We start from the raw sequence: 17,544 nt of genomic DNA, 5'->3' as shown, positions 1-17,544 counted from the left end.
TTAATTTCAACATTTACTAATACATCATTGAAATCTTGTTAACATTAGTTAATGCGCTGTGAAGTAATATGCACAAACAATGAACAACTGTATTTTCATTAACGTTAACAAAAATTAGTAAATACAGTAACAAATGTATTTCTCATGGTTATTCATGTTAATTAATACATTAACTAATGTTTAACTAATGAACCTTATTGTAACGTGTTACCACATTTTCTCTATAAATGTGAAAGTGAGGTGGCCTATATTTAAATAAAGATAATTTAATATGCTGCCTTTCATGCACTTATGCCATTTTATGAAAACAAATAAGAAAAAGATAATAGAACACAGTCATGCATCAGAGCATCACAATATAAATATTCTATAATAAACAAAAAATTAACAAGGGGAAGTGAGGTGTGTGCAAGTAGGCAAATACTTTTCACAACAGATGATTCCAAATTCCACACAGACACATGTTTCAGGTCCATTCTCCCATTCAGAGGAAAATTCATGGTAATTTCCATCAGTGTCAGAACAACCTGAACAAATAATAGAAACGTGCTTCAAATATTATTACTTTGTTATCCATAATAAACACACAAACAAACACGGATACACTTTTTACGGATATACTTATATCACGGATTTAACTTCATAACTGCAAATTACAGATGAAATGTCCACTGGATAATATGGAGTCCCTAAAGGGACGTGGTGGTGGAAAGAAATTGGGATGGGAGGATTTATTTATTTTTATTTTTTTCAAATCTTTTGCGTTCCCCTGAGAAACTTTGCGTTAATTCCCTCGAGAAACTTTGCGTTCCCTCGCAAAGATGTGAGCTCGGACAAACACTTCAGTGTCCCGCTGGCTGGCAGTAGGCTAGTGTTTCAGTCAGCTAATAATTAATAATGCACGTTAATAATGCACACAAGTAATGCGCGACTCATAAAGTTTAAACTTGTTTGAATCAAATTTAAAGAAATGCAGTCAGTGCTTATGTCAAGCAGTTCAGTAAAGTTGGTAGGCTATATTCACAGATTCGAGCTTCCCAGATCAATAACTCTGGAGCTAAACGTTGTTAAAACACAAATGCAGCCATTTCCAATCATAGTAACCTAGACAACGAGCTACAACAACCCAATTTTCCTCAAATGCTTTATAATATATAAACTGGTCTATGGAATATGGAAGCCCGTTTCCGCCACTAAAAAAAAAAAAAAAAAAAAAAAAAAAGCCAATAAAAAAAAGATGAATTGCGACTTTTTATCTCAGAATTCTGACTTTTTAACTTGCAATTGTGTGTTTATATCTCACAATTGCGAGTTATAAAGTCAGAATTCTGAGATATAAAGTCGCAATTGCGAGTTATAAAGTCAGAATTCTGAGATATAAAGTCGCAATTGCGAGTTATAAAGTCAGAATTCTGAGATATAAAGTCGCAATTGCGAGTTATAAAGTCAGAATTGCGAGATATAAAGTCGCAATTGCGTGATAAAAAGTCAGAATTCTGAATTCAGAATACTTTGCTTGCGTTTCCTTTCATTGCGACTGACCATCAGGATTACTGCTTTGTTATTATTATACATTAAATAGACCATCAGGATTGCTGCTTTGTTATTATTATACATAAAATAGAGGACATCATAAAGGATTATTTTTAGCGCCGATTTACCAATAAAGAATAAAGAAATATTGATTTTACTGGAGGAGACACATAAAGATTAGTCTCCGGACATATGCATTATGCAGGAATATGCATATAGAATGTTTCCACGGTAACCTTGTACACAGCGTTTCAAGGAGAAAAAAAAAACAGCTTTTACTGCCATCTAGTGGGCTTAATACTAAAACAACCAATACCTATCATGTTTCATTAACTTTGCAACTCAAGGGTAGAATCATGCAATTCTGCAAATTACAGTCGAGGTATTTGGGCAATAAAAGTAGTTTTTAACAGAATGGATACACTAATGAATTTTACACAATAATAACAATATAATAATAATCATAATAAGAAGAAGAATCAGCTGTGGCGGAGGCGCAATAAATCAGACAAAGCTGAAGTGGCACATTTTATACACCAACAGCTTCAGACTTCACGGCAGCACGGCTATCGTTGGATGCACTGTTACAGACAGAGATACTGACCATTAGTTAATTGCGAGAAAAAAAAGTCAGAATTCTGACTTTTTATCACGCAATTGCGACTTTTTATCTCAGAATTCTGACTTTTTATCATGCAGTTGCGACTTTTTATCTCAGAATTCTGACTTTTTATCACGCAGTTGCGACTTTATATCTCAGAATTCTGACTTTATATCACGCAATTGCGACTTTATATCTCAGAATTCTGACTTTATATCACGCAATTGCGACTTTATATCTCAGAATTCTGACTTTTTATCACGCAATTGCGACTTTATATCTCAGAATTCTGACTTTTTATCACGCAATTGCGACTTTATATCTCAGAATTCTGACTTTTTATCACGCAATTGCGACTTTATATCTCAGAATTCTGACTTTTATCATGCAATTGCGACTTTATATCTCAGAATTCTGACTTTATAGCTCGCAATTGCGACTTTATATCTCAGAACTCTGACTTTATTACTCGCAATTGCGACTTTATATCTCAGAATTCTGACTTTATAACTCGCAATTGTATGGAAATTGCGACTTTATATCTCAGAATTCTGACTTTATAACTCGCAATTGCGATTTTATATCTCAGAATTCTGACTTTATAACTCGCAATTGCGACTTTATATCTCAGAATTCTGACTTTTTATCACGCAATTGCGACTTTATATCTCAGAATTCTGACTTTATAACTCGCAATTGTATGGAAATTGCGACTTTATATCTCAGAATTCTGACTTTATAACTCGCAATTGCGATTTTATATCTTAGAATTCTGACTTTATAACTCGCAATTGCGACTTTATATCTCAGAATTCTGACTTTTTATCACGCAATTGCGACTTTATATCTCAGAATTCTGACTTTATAACTCGCAATTGTATGGAAGCCCGTTTCCGCCACTAAAAAAAAAAAAAAAATGCGAGTTATAAAGTCAGAATTCTGAGAAATAAAGTCGCAATTGCGAGTTATAAAGTCAGAATTCTGAGATATAAAGTCGCAATTGCGAGTTATAAAGTCAGAATTCTGAGATATAAAGTCGCAATTGCGTGATATAAAGTCAGAATTGCGAGATATAAAGTCGCAATTGCGAGTTATAAAGTCAGAATTCTGAGATATAAAGTCGCAATTGCGTGATATTTTGTCCGAGTCCAAGGGAACGATATCTTTGCGAGGGAACGCAAAATATTAAAAAAAAAAAAAATTCCTCCCATCCCAATTTTTTTTCACCACCACATCCCTTTAGGGACTCCGTAGTATGGCGCCAAAACAGGTATTTCTTTAGTGAATTTAATGCTTAAACAGGGATACATCTTCAAACCACTGGTATAGCCATGCGCGGTCTCTGAACCCAACCGGCATTTAAGCACCCACAACAACGTCATCTCACAGTGCCGTATATGAGAGGTGCAGTGACAAATTCTGAATCAATCAATCAATCAATCAATCAATAGTAGAGCATAATGGAGATACACAGCGACCAACAATAAAGTAATTTATAATTTTCATCTGCCAAAATATGCATAGTCATGTTATATAGCACCAGTTGGTGGACATTTTTAACTGGAAATTGCAGCAGTTCATACCTGCGGCCACATATTTAACATTTTGCAAAAATGTGGGAATAGTTATGTTTTTCACAGCAGACCAGGGCTGCATTTCCCAAAAGCACTGTAAGCCTAAACTGATCCTAGAACCATTGCCACCAATGGAGCTATGATCAACTTAGGCTCATGATGCTTTTGGGAAATGCTGCCCAGGTAGTAACATCACCTGATTCTTCACTCTCAGTGGAATCTTGATTGTTCATCTTTTCGAGTCTGCAGGCATTGCAGCAGACCACTGCTGTAAGCAACACAAAGAGTCTCAACTGAAAGAGAGAGAAAATAGAGACTGAGAGATTCACATTAACTTATTTGACATTAGATTTGATGTAAATATCTGCTGCAAAGAATATACAAAAAAAATCAACATAACAAAGGCAATCTAAAAATATATAGTTGCATTTTAAAGAATTGCTTAACTGGAGACTACCAAATACATCTACAACATACTGCACATAAGACCCTTCCCCATATAGTTTCCTTGTATGTTGCAAAAACATTATAAATCATATTACAGAAGAAAATGCATACTATACAAAATACTCAGTACCAGAAGAGACCCCAAAACAGCATATTGTGAAAGAGACCCCATAAACCTGCTGTTTAGGATGAAAATGATACAGTACTGTAAGGCCTGCCCAATCGGCCCAATGGCGGTTTCCCACTGGGCGGGGAAGGTTTCTTGCGCGTTCCGTCTTTTCAGCGTGGCAAAGTAGTTTAATTCCAAATAATCTTTTATCTGACTCCATGTTATTATGACCTCGAATTTAGTTTAGAATGTCAATTGATTATTGGTCATTTGTATAATAATTTAGCTTTACATTTGAATATTCTATTTAACTCTTTACTCTTATTATACTCGTTCATTCGGTTCTCAGTGTTGCACAGTGTCCTCGCACTGGCCATTCATTAATATGCGGGCCCACGATCACAAACTCGTCAGTCTTGGTCACTAGACAGAGGTAATTGACCATACTAATAGAGTGCCGCTCTCATGCTTGCTTTCTCTAAAAGTATTTGTGTAGTCCCCATAGATCTGTATACACTTGAATTAAAGTAACACTAACTCTAGTCAGAGGTCATAACCACTACTACAGGTAAGCTGACCAATATTACTTCTCTTATAGTAGCTTTGGTTTGGTTATGCCATGATTTCTCATGTACACTTAGCTAGAGTAACATTACAATAAACAGAGGTAAGGCTCACTCTATTTAGGTTGGTCGATTAGTTGTCCTAAACGGAATTCCCTTTTTAGCCTTTACAGTCTAAGTACACTTGAACTAGTGCCAAGTGTTAGTCGGAGCTCTAAAATCACAGTTAGTGTGCCCTTATGCTCCACTCAACTGGACTTTAGTCCGTTACTAACCTGACGCAGATTTGCGGTAACAATGGATACATCGTAATCTACTGAAGTCAATAATTTCAGAGTAAGTCAGAATAAATCAAATGTGACAATTTATTAGTCAGGTAAATGTATCCTGCCAATTACATAATCAATTCAAAGGTGATCAATACCAAACATCAAATGCTCAGAAATAGAGTAAGATGCATACCTGACATTAGGAAAATACACACTGCTGAGTGTCCTAGACACCCAGCAATGAGGGCACGTCTGAATACAGAAGCGCCCTGAGCCTTTTGCAACATTTCTTTAAATACTCAGACCAAGACAAAACATCCCCCAATGTGGGGCATGAACTTACAATCAGAATTTGCATTGACTAGGGTCACAGACCTCAGGGGTTCGCACCTTGCTGTGGAACAGGAGGTAATTTAGATGAAAGACCCTGGGAAAGAGGCACACCCATGGTTGCAACCAAAGTATCTCTAAAACTCTTAAAACCTTTAATACCTTTGGTTTACTTTTATGTAGACAAGACCATTGTACCAGTTGCATTGAGACATTTCAAATGATACCAAACATGAATGTTAATTCATTTGCATTGACAGAACATTATAATTTGTATATAATCTTTTTAAGTGAACTGAGTGATGGGAAGAATGTGTAAAGGGAAGGAATTGGTGGAGAAGGAGCAAATGCGAAGGAAGGAAAGGATAGAAAGAAGCCTTCCCGCAACTTCACGCTGTAGGGTGTGGAGACAAATGGCTGTATGCGTTTGTGCTGTCCATATCTCAGGAGATCAAAGTATCTGAGGATCTGTTGATCTTACAGTACCATGGTGAGATGTGGTGAGCAATATGAGAAGACTGTTCAATCAAACATCAAAAGGCACTTTAGAAACTCTCTTGAAATTCTGCAATAAATACTACCTCTAAATTCACATGCATGACTCTGACAGACTTTTCCTCCAACCAAAAGCAGCTGTATCGTTGCATGATTGGTTAACCCCCACCCCTCTTTTCTGCTTCAACTGGTCTACTTAATTATTTTGCATCTGCGATTATTGCAAAATACAGCACTTATCCAAAACCAAATAATTTGCATTGGCGGGGTCATTGTTGAACTAAATTGCTCTATGGTAAATATACTTAAGAACTGGTGGAGTGCATGAATGCTAAGTAATTAATTAATTTAAATTTTTGGTGGCTTTACAAACATATTTTAAAAACCTTAAATATCACTCCACAAATCTACAAACTTCCATCAACAAATTAGAAGCCAATTCATTGTAACTATAATTATTTTGCTTTGTACGGATCACATCCTCTGACTGAACTCTCAAATCAACTCTCTTCTGTACAGTATGTTCAGAGCAGTTTCTTGTTTTGAGGTGGCCTGAGCACACAAGACCTCACCCATTCACGCGATGCACACACGTGGCTTAGGTCAAATAATCAAATGCTGTATATATAATAAAATTTGTTTAATTTAACAGAAATGTAGTTATAAATATAATTATTTTCTTTTTGTAATCATGCATTAGCCTTTAGAAGCTTCTGGTTGAATGCTATATACATAATTACTTCCTAGCTTGAAGTGGAATAAATATTGTTCTCCTCTCTGAGCATCACCAGACTAATTTCCCCAAAATGAACCCATAGACAAACCATATTTGATTATTATAATTACTATTATTATTGTTGTTGTGTTGTCTAAAAGCAATAAAGAACAATTCTCATCATTAGAAGAGTGTTAAATTTCTTCTAAAAATGAAAATTCTGTAATTTATTACTCACCCTCATGCCGTTACACACCCATAAGACCTTCGTTAATCTTGACGAAAATTGAGATATTTTTGTTGAAATCCGATGGCTCCATGAGGCCTGCATAGGGAGCAATGACATTTCCTCTCTCAAGATCCATTAATGTACTAAAAACATATTTAAATCAGTTCTACCAGAAAGACCCGGGAGGCAAGATAACGTAACACTGATATTTATTACCAAACAGCAAGCAAAATATAAAGGTTGAAGTTCTTTGGCGTAGGCCCCGTCCGTAGCTCACGTCCTGAGGGTTGCAGACTTTGCGTTTTCTGCCTGAAGCTGAAGGCAGGGGCATAGCTGACCCCTGGGAGTATGGACGGGGACTATCCTGGTGGTGGTGGGGAGGATGGAGGTGAAAGTTTGCGTCAGCATCTGCGAACTCAGACAAGTGTAAGTACCAATCTTTTATACTTCAAGTGTTAGATAATGATTGGTTAGATCTGAGCTAATAAGTGACGTAACATTTGAGTCTTCCCGGCAGAACTTGCGCTAGAGCTTCATTTCATGTGAGTACAGTGGTTCAATATTAATATTATAAAGTGACGAGAATATTTTTGGTGTGCCAAAAAAAAAAAAAAAAAAGGAATTATTTAGTGATGGCTGATTTCAAAACACTGCTTCAGGAAGCTTTGGAGTGTTATGAGTCAGCGGCTGCGTCCGAAACCGCCTACTTCCCTACTATTTAGTAGGGGAAAAGCAGTAGGCGAGCGAATAAGTATAGGTGTGTTCGAGCTCATGCAGCGCCGCACAGACCGATCGGCGGCTGACTTGAAGCAGTGCATGCCGGTAAGAAATGTTGTCCGACTTGAGACAGCGCCGACACCATGTGACTGTGACGTATAGCTTCAAAGTACCACGAGAGCGATTCGAGATCAGCCGCCTGAGTTAGCCAGCGCAGTTTCTCAAGAGGAGCTGCACGAGCGCTGATGACGACACAGCTGTTTCATGATTGGCCGGATTCACCGCATGACAACGATCACGTGTGTTTCCTGTTTATTGTCACGCCTTCAGCTCCACTAATGCTCAAAAATCTGTGTTTTTATAACAGTTAAAGCTCTTTTCATGTAGTCGCGATGTTGTATTGTGTCATGTTTATCAAAATAAAACGGATAAAAAACAAAGACCCAACTACATTGTTATTAATAACATATGCTTATGTTGAACTTTATTCTTGTAAAAACAGACGCTGTAAGCAATACATAAAGTATTGAATGAAAAGGTCTCTGAAACATGCAGTGTATTAGTCAAATATTGCATTTATTTCACTTAAGCTGCGATAAAGCAAGCAAACACCACATGATCAGCCATGACTGACGTAAATGCAGCAAACTACGGGAACCACAGCGTGTCCGACTTCACGTCTCCGTTTTCAGCTCCTCCCCGCCTGCACGCGGCTAATCTCGCCGATCGGTTACATCCAGCCGCAGCCGATGTCGAACACACCTTATGTCAGAAGCAAAAAGAGTAGGCGAAAATTACCTGGGTGACGTACTAATTCTCGCGAGATTCGGCCGTGCGCCTACTTAAAGTGCGTCCGAAACCGCCTACTTACCTAATATATAATAGGGAAAAAGCAGTAGGCGAGCGAATAAGTATGCCAGAAACCAAAGTAATCATAAATAAGTAGTCGAGAAGTTCCCGGATGGCCTACTGCTTCCGCCCAGATTCTGAAGTGTTCCTCGATGGATACTTTTCTATCCCAGGAGGCCATGGGAGAGGATACGTCATATCAAACACGGAGGAGAAAAGCGACGCGGATGCTGTCAAATGTGAGTATTGAAAACCAAAAACACGGTTCTTGTGTTAAAGTCACATTTGTTGAACTACTGTAGAGTAAACTGCTGAATGTGTAAAGATGCTAGACACTATAGTTGTGATTTTACTGTAAAAACATGTTTTATTCAGGGGTGTGATTCTTCCGGAAAAATCTGGAAATCCGGCTTTTCCGACCTGAAAATGATGCTCTCCTAAAGCCCCGGGTATACTTCACTTTCCGCGCCCGGACGCGGCGGCTGCGATGGGTCGAGTATTGGTAAACATAATGACCGCTCACCGCTGTCAACGTTTTTTGTGCCTCTGATTCATGTCGTCATGTCACTCCGCAAGTAGTCCAATCATTTGTCACGATTGAAGTTCAAAGTGTACGCGCACCGTTATGAATGCGCACACACCCAACCGCGCCCAACCATCTACTCACGTGAACAGCTTCAGTGAACACGGGATGATTCAGGTAAGTAAATCCAATATATTGTCTTTCATTTTTATATGCAGGTCTAGTAAAATTTAACCAATCTATTGATCATTTTTGTCATGATAACATGAATGTTAAACGATTCTGGGCTAATTTAGCAAAGTAACGGCAAGGCTGCCAACTCTCACGCATTCATTGACCCAATTCTCACGCTCTCACGCCACACCCCCATATTCTCACGCAGACTCGTGCAGAGTGAGGAAAAAAAATCGCGCCGCATGATCTCGCAAAGCAACGCGCAAAGAGACCAGACAGACAGTGTACCGACTATGAGTTTTTGTGACAATTGTGAGGGAAATACACAATTTATAAACTGTGTAGTCAGCCGTTCTCCCTCCCATCTGCACCGTGTGTGAATTGTGAACGCAGGCAGGTCAGTGAGTTACAGGGCGCTCCGTGTCTCCGTCCAGTTTAGGCTAGTAATATCTATGCTGTTATATAGTTTATAGTGGTGTGACGAGCGAGACTAAATTGTGACGAGATTTCTCGTCGAGGCGAAAAGTAGTCTCGTGATGTTGCCATGACAGAGTGTTAGGATGATTAGGAAAGAATATGCCACCTCTACGTTTACATTATGCCTCCACAGTCATTTTGCTTTGTATTTAAATAAAAAACATTTAATTCAGTTGGATAACGGTCGCCGCCGCTCCATATTTACAGAGTTACGCGCGATCACGAAAGTGAAAGTAAACGCGAGCGCTCATTCAAACGCGATTTCAATACCCCGCATTTGAAAGCGGCTCCCTTATGAATACAAATATCTCTCAATATGCAAGCTATTTTAGGCTGGGCAGTGTAGTTGTAACCATCTCTTAGCTCTGTAAAGTGTTACCATAAAAAATGAATAACAGTTTTCTCTTAATCTTATTAAGCACAAACAATAAGGTTTCATTTGTTAACATTAGTTAATGCACTGTGAACTATCATGAACTAACAATGAATGACTATTTTTATTAACTAACATAAACAAAGATTAATAAATACTGTAGCACATATATTGCTCATTGTTAGTTGATGTTGGTAGTACATTAATGTTAATAAATGAGACCTTATTGTAAAGTGTTAACATTTTTATTTATACTGTTTTTATTTCTATGATCAGTTTGTGGAAAGGAGTTCAGTTAGGAGGTCAAAAGTTGTAGAAGCTCATAAATCATGTACAGTAAGGTCTGAAGAGACTGAAATCATACAGAAGAGAAGTCAGTCAGTTGAGTTAGTGGCAAAACCTTTTACATTACTACTTGAGTATTGTTGTCTTTTACTGCATATGATAATTCATACTCAGAAAGTAGAACTGAAATGACATTCATTACAAGATGATTCGTTAAAACATTTCAAATACACCTGCAGACTATTTTTTCTAGTCGTGTATTTCGCCATCTTGTCTCGTCTCGTGAACTCAATCTCGAGTCTCGTCTCGTGAGATACCTGTCTCGTCACACCCCTAATAGTTTATATAGAATTAAGTTGTCTGTTTTGCAGCACTGAGCAGTTATTTTTTATAACTTTATCATAAAAAAACAGTACAAAAGCAAGCCACGCCCCTCCGTAAGCCCCTCCCCATAACAAAGCCCCATGGTAAGTGCACCGTATATTTTCCTGCTTTTTTGTCCTTTGCCAATCACACCTATGTTTATTATAGATAACACGGAGCTCTAGTAAACACACATAACTTAATTCTCCGAAGAGGATACATCTTAAAGATGCTTACTAAATGTTTATTTAACATCTGACAGGAAAATATTAAGAATATATAAAGTATTATGACTTTTGCATGATGGATTATGTTCCATGAGTGATGTGTGTATGTGCTATTATGTAGAATTCACTGTTGTCAACACTGTTTACATTACATGAATGCAAGTAATGTAAATAAACAAATGTACACTTAACTAGACAGACATAAGTTATCTATTTTATTTGTCCGTTAGTACTTTTAATAAAACAAGGAACATTTGTGTTGGATAAAAAGTGAGTTAAAACAAATCTTCAACTACCTCAAAATTAAGGATTTGTAGATTTGAGCACATAAATCTCAGAGGAAACTTGAATCTTGTCTGATGTTACAGGGACAGAAATTAATACAAAGTCTATTTAAATCTTAAGTTGTAGTTTATTTTAATTATTGTAATTTCAAACAGAGTTATTACAGTACTTTTCTGATTCTTGATATCTGTGCATTTGTTGCAGAGCTTTGTGTTGGAGCAGGACCTACAAGGAAAGATGACAGTGGCATTTGTGAAAAAAAGAGAAAAAAAAGGAAAACCTGAAACAAAAATATAAAGTAAGATCATTTTGTTACTTCTAATACAGAAATCAGATGACATTGTGCTGCTAAAATGACTGCTTTTGTATTATGTTTGTAGGATGTGAAATGTCCTCAGACTGGTGTGAGCACTGAGGATGGAGAGACACAGCAGATCCTAGGAATGGTTCAGTGTCATGGATGAGACCCTCCATCACTCCTCCTGCCCTTACTGCCTCATCTGACCTGATGTTGATGTGATTTCTTCATCCTCAGTGAGTCCAGAGCCAGCGAGAGCATCTAGACAAAGACCAAACAGTGAGGATGTGATTTTGGTCAAGTTTGTTCTGCTGGTTTCAGTTCATACACTGAAGCTTCAAAAGCATCATCAAATAATGTCATGAAGCTTCTGGAAGTCAGGCTCCATTGACTGATATTGTAGAAACTAGCTGGACAAACTTGATCAAAATCAACTTTTGTGTTCAGAAAAAAAAAGAAAACAAAACAAAAAAATGAACACAGGGATTGAACAGCGTGAAGGCAAGTGAATAATGACTGAATTTATTTGTTTGGGTGAACTAACCCTTTATGCCCCCAAATAGAAATATGTATGAAATGTATGTATGAATTTATATTATAGTAGTACCTTGAAAAAGTAAACTTTAAGAAATAAACAGCTTGAATTAACATTTGTGCTCGAAACACTAACAAAAAAGGATTTTAAAAATATCTAATTTACATTTGGCAGATGCTGTTATCCAAAGTGACTAACAGTGCTCTTATTACAGGGATGATCCCGTTGGAGCAACCTGGAGTAAAGTGTCTGGATCAAGCACACACTGGTGGAGATGCTGCACAGATCAAACCAGCAACCTTCTGCTGACCAGCTCAGTGGTTTAGGCCACCACACCACAAAAGTAATGAAGCTACAAAAGAAATCATCATGTAATTGTAAAAATATGAAATGAAGTATGGCAAGAAACTGAATGCTGACATGAATGAAGTGTAAAAAGTTTTAATCTGTTTATTCAGTCATGCTGATGGAGAGCAGATGAATGTTTGCAGCAGACACAGCAGAGCCAGATTGTCCCGCACATCTTCTCCCACTCTTGCTTCAAGCTTGTGGGGTTCAGGGGTCCATCATCATTATGGTCTTCCTCATCCACAGGATCAACGATGTCCCCATTGAGAAGAGCAGTGGTGAGGGACATGATGGATCATGTGTTCATCAGCTGCTTCATCAGAATAAAGCTGCAGAATTGGCACAGCTGTGTTGAGATGGAAGCAGGACTGTAAATATGTGATTGTTAGATCAATAAATTTGAATAAAGCTTTGTTTCGTGTGTTGTTGACTTGTACATGCATTTATTTAATTATTGTCATTATTACTTTTATTAATTCTTTACTTATTAATTATGCTATTATCAGTAAATGTATATATTGTATTACTTCATGCTTTCATTGACTGTAAATGGAGATGTATTCACATCAGCTGTATTTGTCTAGTGTGTGTTCATGCACAGCTGTCATATAACAAAACATTACATTTTGCTTGTTTTACTAAAGAAGTAATATGAAAAGTAATATAATTAAGTTTTGGTTTATGGTTAATGTTGGGGTGTGCTAGCAAAGCAATTCATTCTGAGGTAATCTTAATTTCAAGTAGATTTTACTTACATTTTTTTGAGTATAAAATCAACAGTCTTCTTCAAAGGTGAGATCTTCGAGCAGCTGCTGATGTCTTCTTTGTGCAGACATTGCTAACACTGAGGGAAACCGCACTAGGTAGGGTTGTGGAGTTACTGGTACTGTGAGGTGTTAGTGTACTTGTCACTCATCTTTATTTTATTGCAGGACCTATAATAACATACAAGATCAGGGAAAATACCAGTTGTATCTTTAACAATGAACAATAATAATGAAAAAAAAAACATAAAAATGTGTTTGTATACATCATCGTTTGAAATTATACACATAAAGCATGATGACAAGGTTAAATATTTTGAATACATCATAATGCATAAAAGTATTTATTTTATTTATTATTTGTAAGCCCGAGGGATGAAACTAGAGCTAATTCAACAAGAAAAAGGGGAAAAATTTAGATTTATGCTTGTGGATGGACATTTTTGCATATTAAATGAAGAAATTAATAACATATTCACACGAATTTGGGTTTTTGTAACAAAAAATAAACTCACATTATAAAAATATAAGAACTTTAAATTAACTCAAACTATATTAGTTGTATTACAATTACAAAATTACTGGCAGCTGTTCCTTCAACAAGACCACAAAATAAGCAGTTTAATCAATATCAAGATATTAACAGATAGAAGAATTAAACCTGTCACTCATATCTTTTAAGTTGTTGCACTTGTGATAACGTCGTAGGTCACATGATAACGTCAACATGGCGGATTATTTTCGGATCTCGCATACTCAACGAGATTTGGCTGTTAAGTACCTACTCTTTTGGCGCTCGTTAAGTAAGTAGGCCCTACTTATTGAAATTAAGTACCTACTCATTGAGTAGGCGGTTTCGGACGCAGCCAGCGTGTCGAATCAGCGGTTCGGAGCGCCAAAGTCATGTGATTTTAGCAGTTTGGAGGTTTGACACGCGATCTGAATCATGATTCGACACAAAAGATTCATAACGCTCCTGAAAGCTTCCTAAAGCAGTGTTATGAAATTGGCCATCACTAAGTAAGTCGTTATTTATTTATTTTTTTTGGCCCACCAAAAATATTCTCGTCGCTTTATAATATTAATATTGAACCACTGTACTCACATGAACTGATTAATATATGTTTTTAGTACATTAATGGATCTTGAGAGAGGAAATGTCATTGCTGGCTATGGAGGCCTCACTGAGTCATCGGATTTCAACAAAAATATCTTAATTTGTCTTCCGAAGATCAACGAAGGTCTTAGGGGTGTAAAACGGCACGAGGGTGAGAAATAAATGACAGAATTTTCATTTTTGGGTGAACTAACTCTTATATCTTATAACTCTTATATCATATTGCAGGGGGTAAAAAGCACTGGCCAGTCTTCCTGAAGAGACCTCGAGACAGCATTGGAGCATATTGTGGAAGAGACCCAATAAAGCCCCCCTTTAAGATAAGTACCATGTTGTGATGAGATATGGTGAGCAATAAGAAGACCAATCAAAATGTTTAATGAAACGCCAACAAGTATTCTTTAAACTCTTTTTAATAGCTTTAAATAAACATTAAAAATCACAGATGTGGCTGACACATTTTTTGGTGGTTAAATGAGAACAAATGAATCTGCCCCTTTTTCCCACCAAAGGTCTGTTGACATCCAATGTTTTTTGCATATACTGTATGCTGGTGTGTTTGTCTGTATAGTTGTGCTGTCTGTTTGCAGAAGAATTTGAATATAAGTGAAGTATTTGTTGTAAATGATATGTATCTTTATATATTTAAATGTTTACTAAGTAAATATAAAACTAGAAGAACTGTGCACATTTATTTGAAGTTCTCATTAATCAGATTAGGGATTCTGAGAATGTAACTCAGTCTCACGTCTCAGTCACATGGTAATTGTAACCATTAAAATGCTGAATAAAGAATAAGAACTTCATTTTTTCATACAGATGATTTATATAACAAAATATATCTATGAATATAATTTAATCTTATAACACATTTACAATGCTATCCAGATTGTGATTTGTCCCTACATTTATTTTGTAAGTTTAGAATACTTTTTTTGAATGAAAAAGGTACTGATGAATCATGATTTGTTCATGAAAGTATTTTATGTAGATTTTACACATAAATTTGAGACAAACAGATATATGTATCTGGACATTATAGGTCCCCTTTAACTCACCCTTATGAGAAAAGGAATCACAGAGGACAGCAGGTTTATTCTTGCCTATTTCTTGAGGAAATTTTATGCAAAGTGTAGAAGATACTTAGTCAATATAAAATCCAACAGATTTTGAATAAAATGTAGTGTCCCATTGTCCCATTCTCTTGGATCTGTATTGCAAGAGAAAGCAATATAGATGTTGCGGAAAAGACTTAACTATCACTACAGCAATGGTTAAAATTTACGGCCCATCCCAACTTGGAAACTCAGGTATCAAAATGATCGTTTTTATGATAATTCATAAATTTATGGTCATTTCAGCAGCATTAGGCAGGATGTTCACACTGTTCTTTTCCACACACCGAAAGTGAATGGTGACCATAGGTTGTCAAGCTCCAAAAATGAAAAAAAAAAACTAGAAGTCATTATTAATTATACTGAAAAGAGCAGCATCACATTCTTCTTCCACGAAAGACTGAAAATAATACAGATTTGGAACAACATGAGGGTGAGTAACTGATGAAAGCGGCACAGTCAATCATTACAATTTGCATGACGTATCATTACGTGGGTGCTGGCGTGAAAATCAAAACAAGATGACAGAGAGACTGATTGTGTTGCCCAGATGTAAATCATGTGAAAAAGCCATTAGCTCACTATATACCAGCTAAACTCAGAATAGGTAGGTCTAAGGTAAAGAGGCATTCATAGCTTTTGAATAGATGTGTAACAATGACCATAACCATCCTTTATTTGTACAACAAATTACATTTTCATGCTTGGCTGTAGTTGTGGCTCTGTCTTCTTTATCTCTCTTTGTCAGTCTCTCTCTATCTAGCTCTCTCATTCAGAGGATAGAGATAATGGGATAACTTTGGACTTCCTGTTGTAATCAGTGTGCCTCGTTTAATTATATTATAATATTAGAATTCTCTCATCACCAAACATATCTGCAACTTGGCAAACACAGAGCTGAAATGAGTAAAAAATCAGTTTGTTATGGTCAAATGTGTGGGTGTTTCCACCACAAACAATTAAATATGTTACTTTTAGCATAATTTGGTTAAAAACAGTTTGATTGGAAATAATTTGAAAATAGATTGGAGGACAGTTTACATGTCACACTGACCAAACTGTAAAATAGCCCACTACTCACTACTAAAATACTGTGATGAATGCTGGGGATTTCTGTTTTTTGTTTGGCTTTGGCCCCGCCTATTTGAATTTTTCTGCAGCACGTTCCCTTTCCTTTGACTGACGGGATGCATGGATAATTGAACTCACCTGGAGGACATTTAAGGGACAACAGGTGAGAGAAGCACGGGCGGCAAAGTGAACGTGACTGGCTTTTTGCGCTCAGGGTCAGGGGAATATGGGGAGACTTTGTGTTGCTCGAGACCAAATTAGGGTTTGTCCGGCAACGAAGATAGTTAGATAGATCATATGTGTGTAGTAAGATAATGATGGGGGGTGTTTAGGTACGAAGCCCCTAAAGGGACGTGGTGGTGGAAAAACAATTAGGAGGGAAGTAAATTTTAAGTGCTGGTGGAAAAAAAATTGAGATGGGAGGAATTTTTTATTTTTATTTTTTTAAATCTTTTGCGTTCCCTCACAAAACTTTTGTGTCCCCCCGAGAAACTTTGCGTTCCCTCGCAAATTTGTAATCGTTCCCTTTCTGTGAGCTCGGACAAACACTTCCTCTTTAATGTCCCGCTAGCTGGCAGTAGTGTTTCAGTTAGTAGCTAACATACGTTAATAATGCACACAAATAATGCGCAGCTCTTAGAGTTTGAATTTGTTGGACTCAAATATAAAGAAATGCAGTCAGTGCTTATGTCAAGCAGTTCAGTAAAGTTGGCAGTATATTCACAGATTCGAGCTTCCCGGATTAATAACTCGTGAGCTAAACGTTGTTAAAGCAGAACTAAGTAACTTTTTTTTACCTTCATAGATAGTTTTCTAAGTCCTTACGATGGTTAATTGACTTGTAGTGGTGAATTTGAAGCGAGCACTAACCCCCTCTGGCACGTCTACGCCAGAAATTAATACAGCACTTGCAAGTTGAGCTGCACCGACCCGAAACAATCTCGCGTCATGTTCACGTTCACGCGAGAGTGACAAAATGCTTTACGGTAATTCAAAAACAATGTATATATTATGACTTTATAAGACAATTTCGAAAATTACCCACCTCCATCGAGTGTAGTGTATTTGCAAATTACCCACCTCCTCTTTCTTGTACTGTATTTGCAAAACTACTGCGCTGGTGAGCGTTGTAGTCGTTGTAGTCCAGAGCTGCGCTAG

General features: G+C 36.9%; 1 protein-coding gene and 1 long non-coding RNA gene across 6 annotated transcripts in view; one reads left to right on the top strand and one right to left on the bottom strand.

The window, feature by feature from the left end:
- LOC125268834 (chitin biosynthesis protein CHS5-like) overlaps positions 1–5,981 on the bottom strand; it is a 29,945-nt gene extending 23,964 nt beyond the window's left edge. The window contains exons 1-3 of the mRNA XM_048191370.1: positions 5,913–5,981; positions 3,905–4,001; positions 425–527 (exon numbers count right to left, since the gene is read on the bottom strand). Of these exons, the coding sequence (XP_048047327.1) occupies positions 425–527; positions 3,905–4,001; positions 5,913–5,915 (203 nt within the window). The 5' untranslated portion in view covers positions 5,916–5,981. The remainder of the gene's footprint in view (positions 1–424; positions 528–3,904; positions 4,002–5,912) is intronic.
- Positions 5,982–8,487: 2,506 nt separating this feature from the next.
- LOC125268840 lies at positions 8,488–13,667 on the top strand. Of its 5 annotated transcripts, XR_007184979.1 has the most exons (5): positions 8,490–8,670; positions 8,807–9,131; positions 11,343–11,436; positions 11,519–12,314; positions 12,430–13,249. It is a non-coding gene; the product is annotated as an uncharacterized LOC125268840 (long non-coding RNA). The 5 variants fall into 5 exon arrangements; XR_007184978.1 differs by having other exon boundaries at positions 8,488–8,670; positions 11,343–12,314; positions 12,430–13,667; XR_007184977.1 differs by lacking the exon at positions 8,807–9,131 and having other exon boundaries at positions 8,493–8,670; positions 12,430–13,081.
- The last annotated feature ends 3,877 nt before the right edge of the window (positions 13,668–17,544 follow it).

Source organism: Megalobrama amblycephala, linkage group LG5, assembly GCF_018812025.1.
Source record: "Megalobrama amblycephala isolate DHTTF-2021 linkage group LG5, ASM1881202v1, whole genome shotgun sequence".
In the NCBI taxonomy this organism is placed as follows: domain Eukaryota; kingdom Metazoa; phylum Chordata; class Actinopteri; order Cypriniformes; family Xenocyprididae; genus Megalobrama; species Megalobrama amblycephala.
The sequence above is the reverse complement of the archived record's forward strand: the minus strand, read 5'-3'. Positions and strand labels throughout refer to the sequence as shown.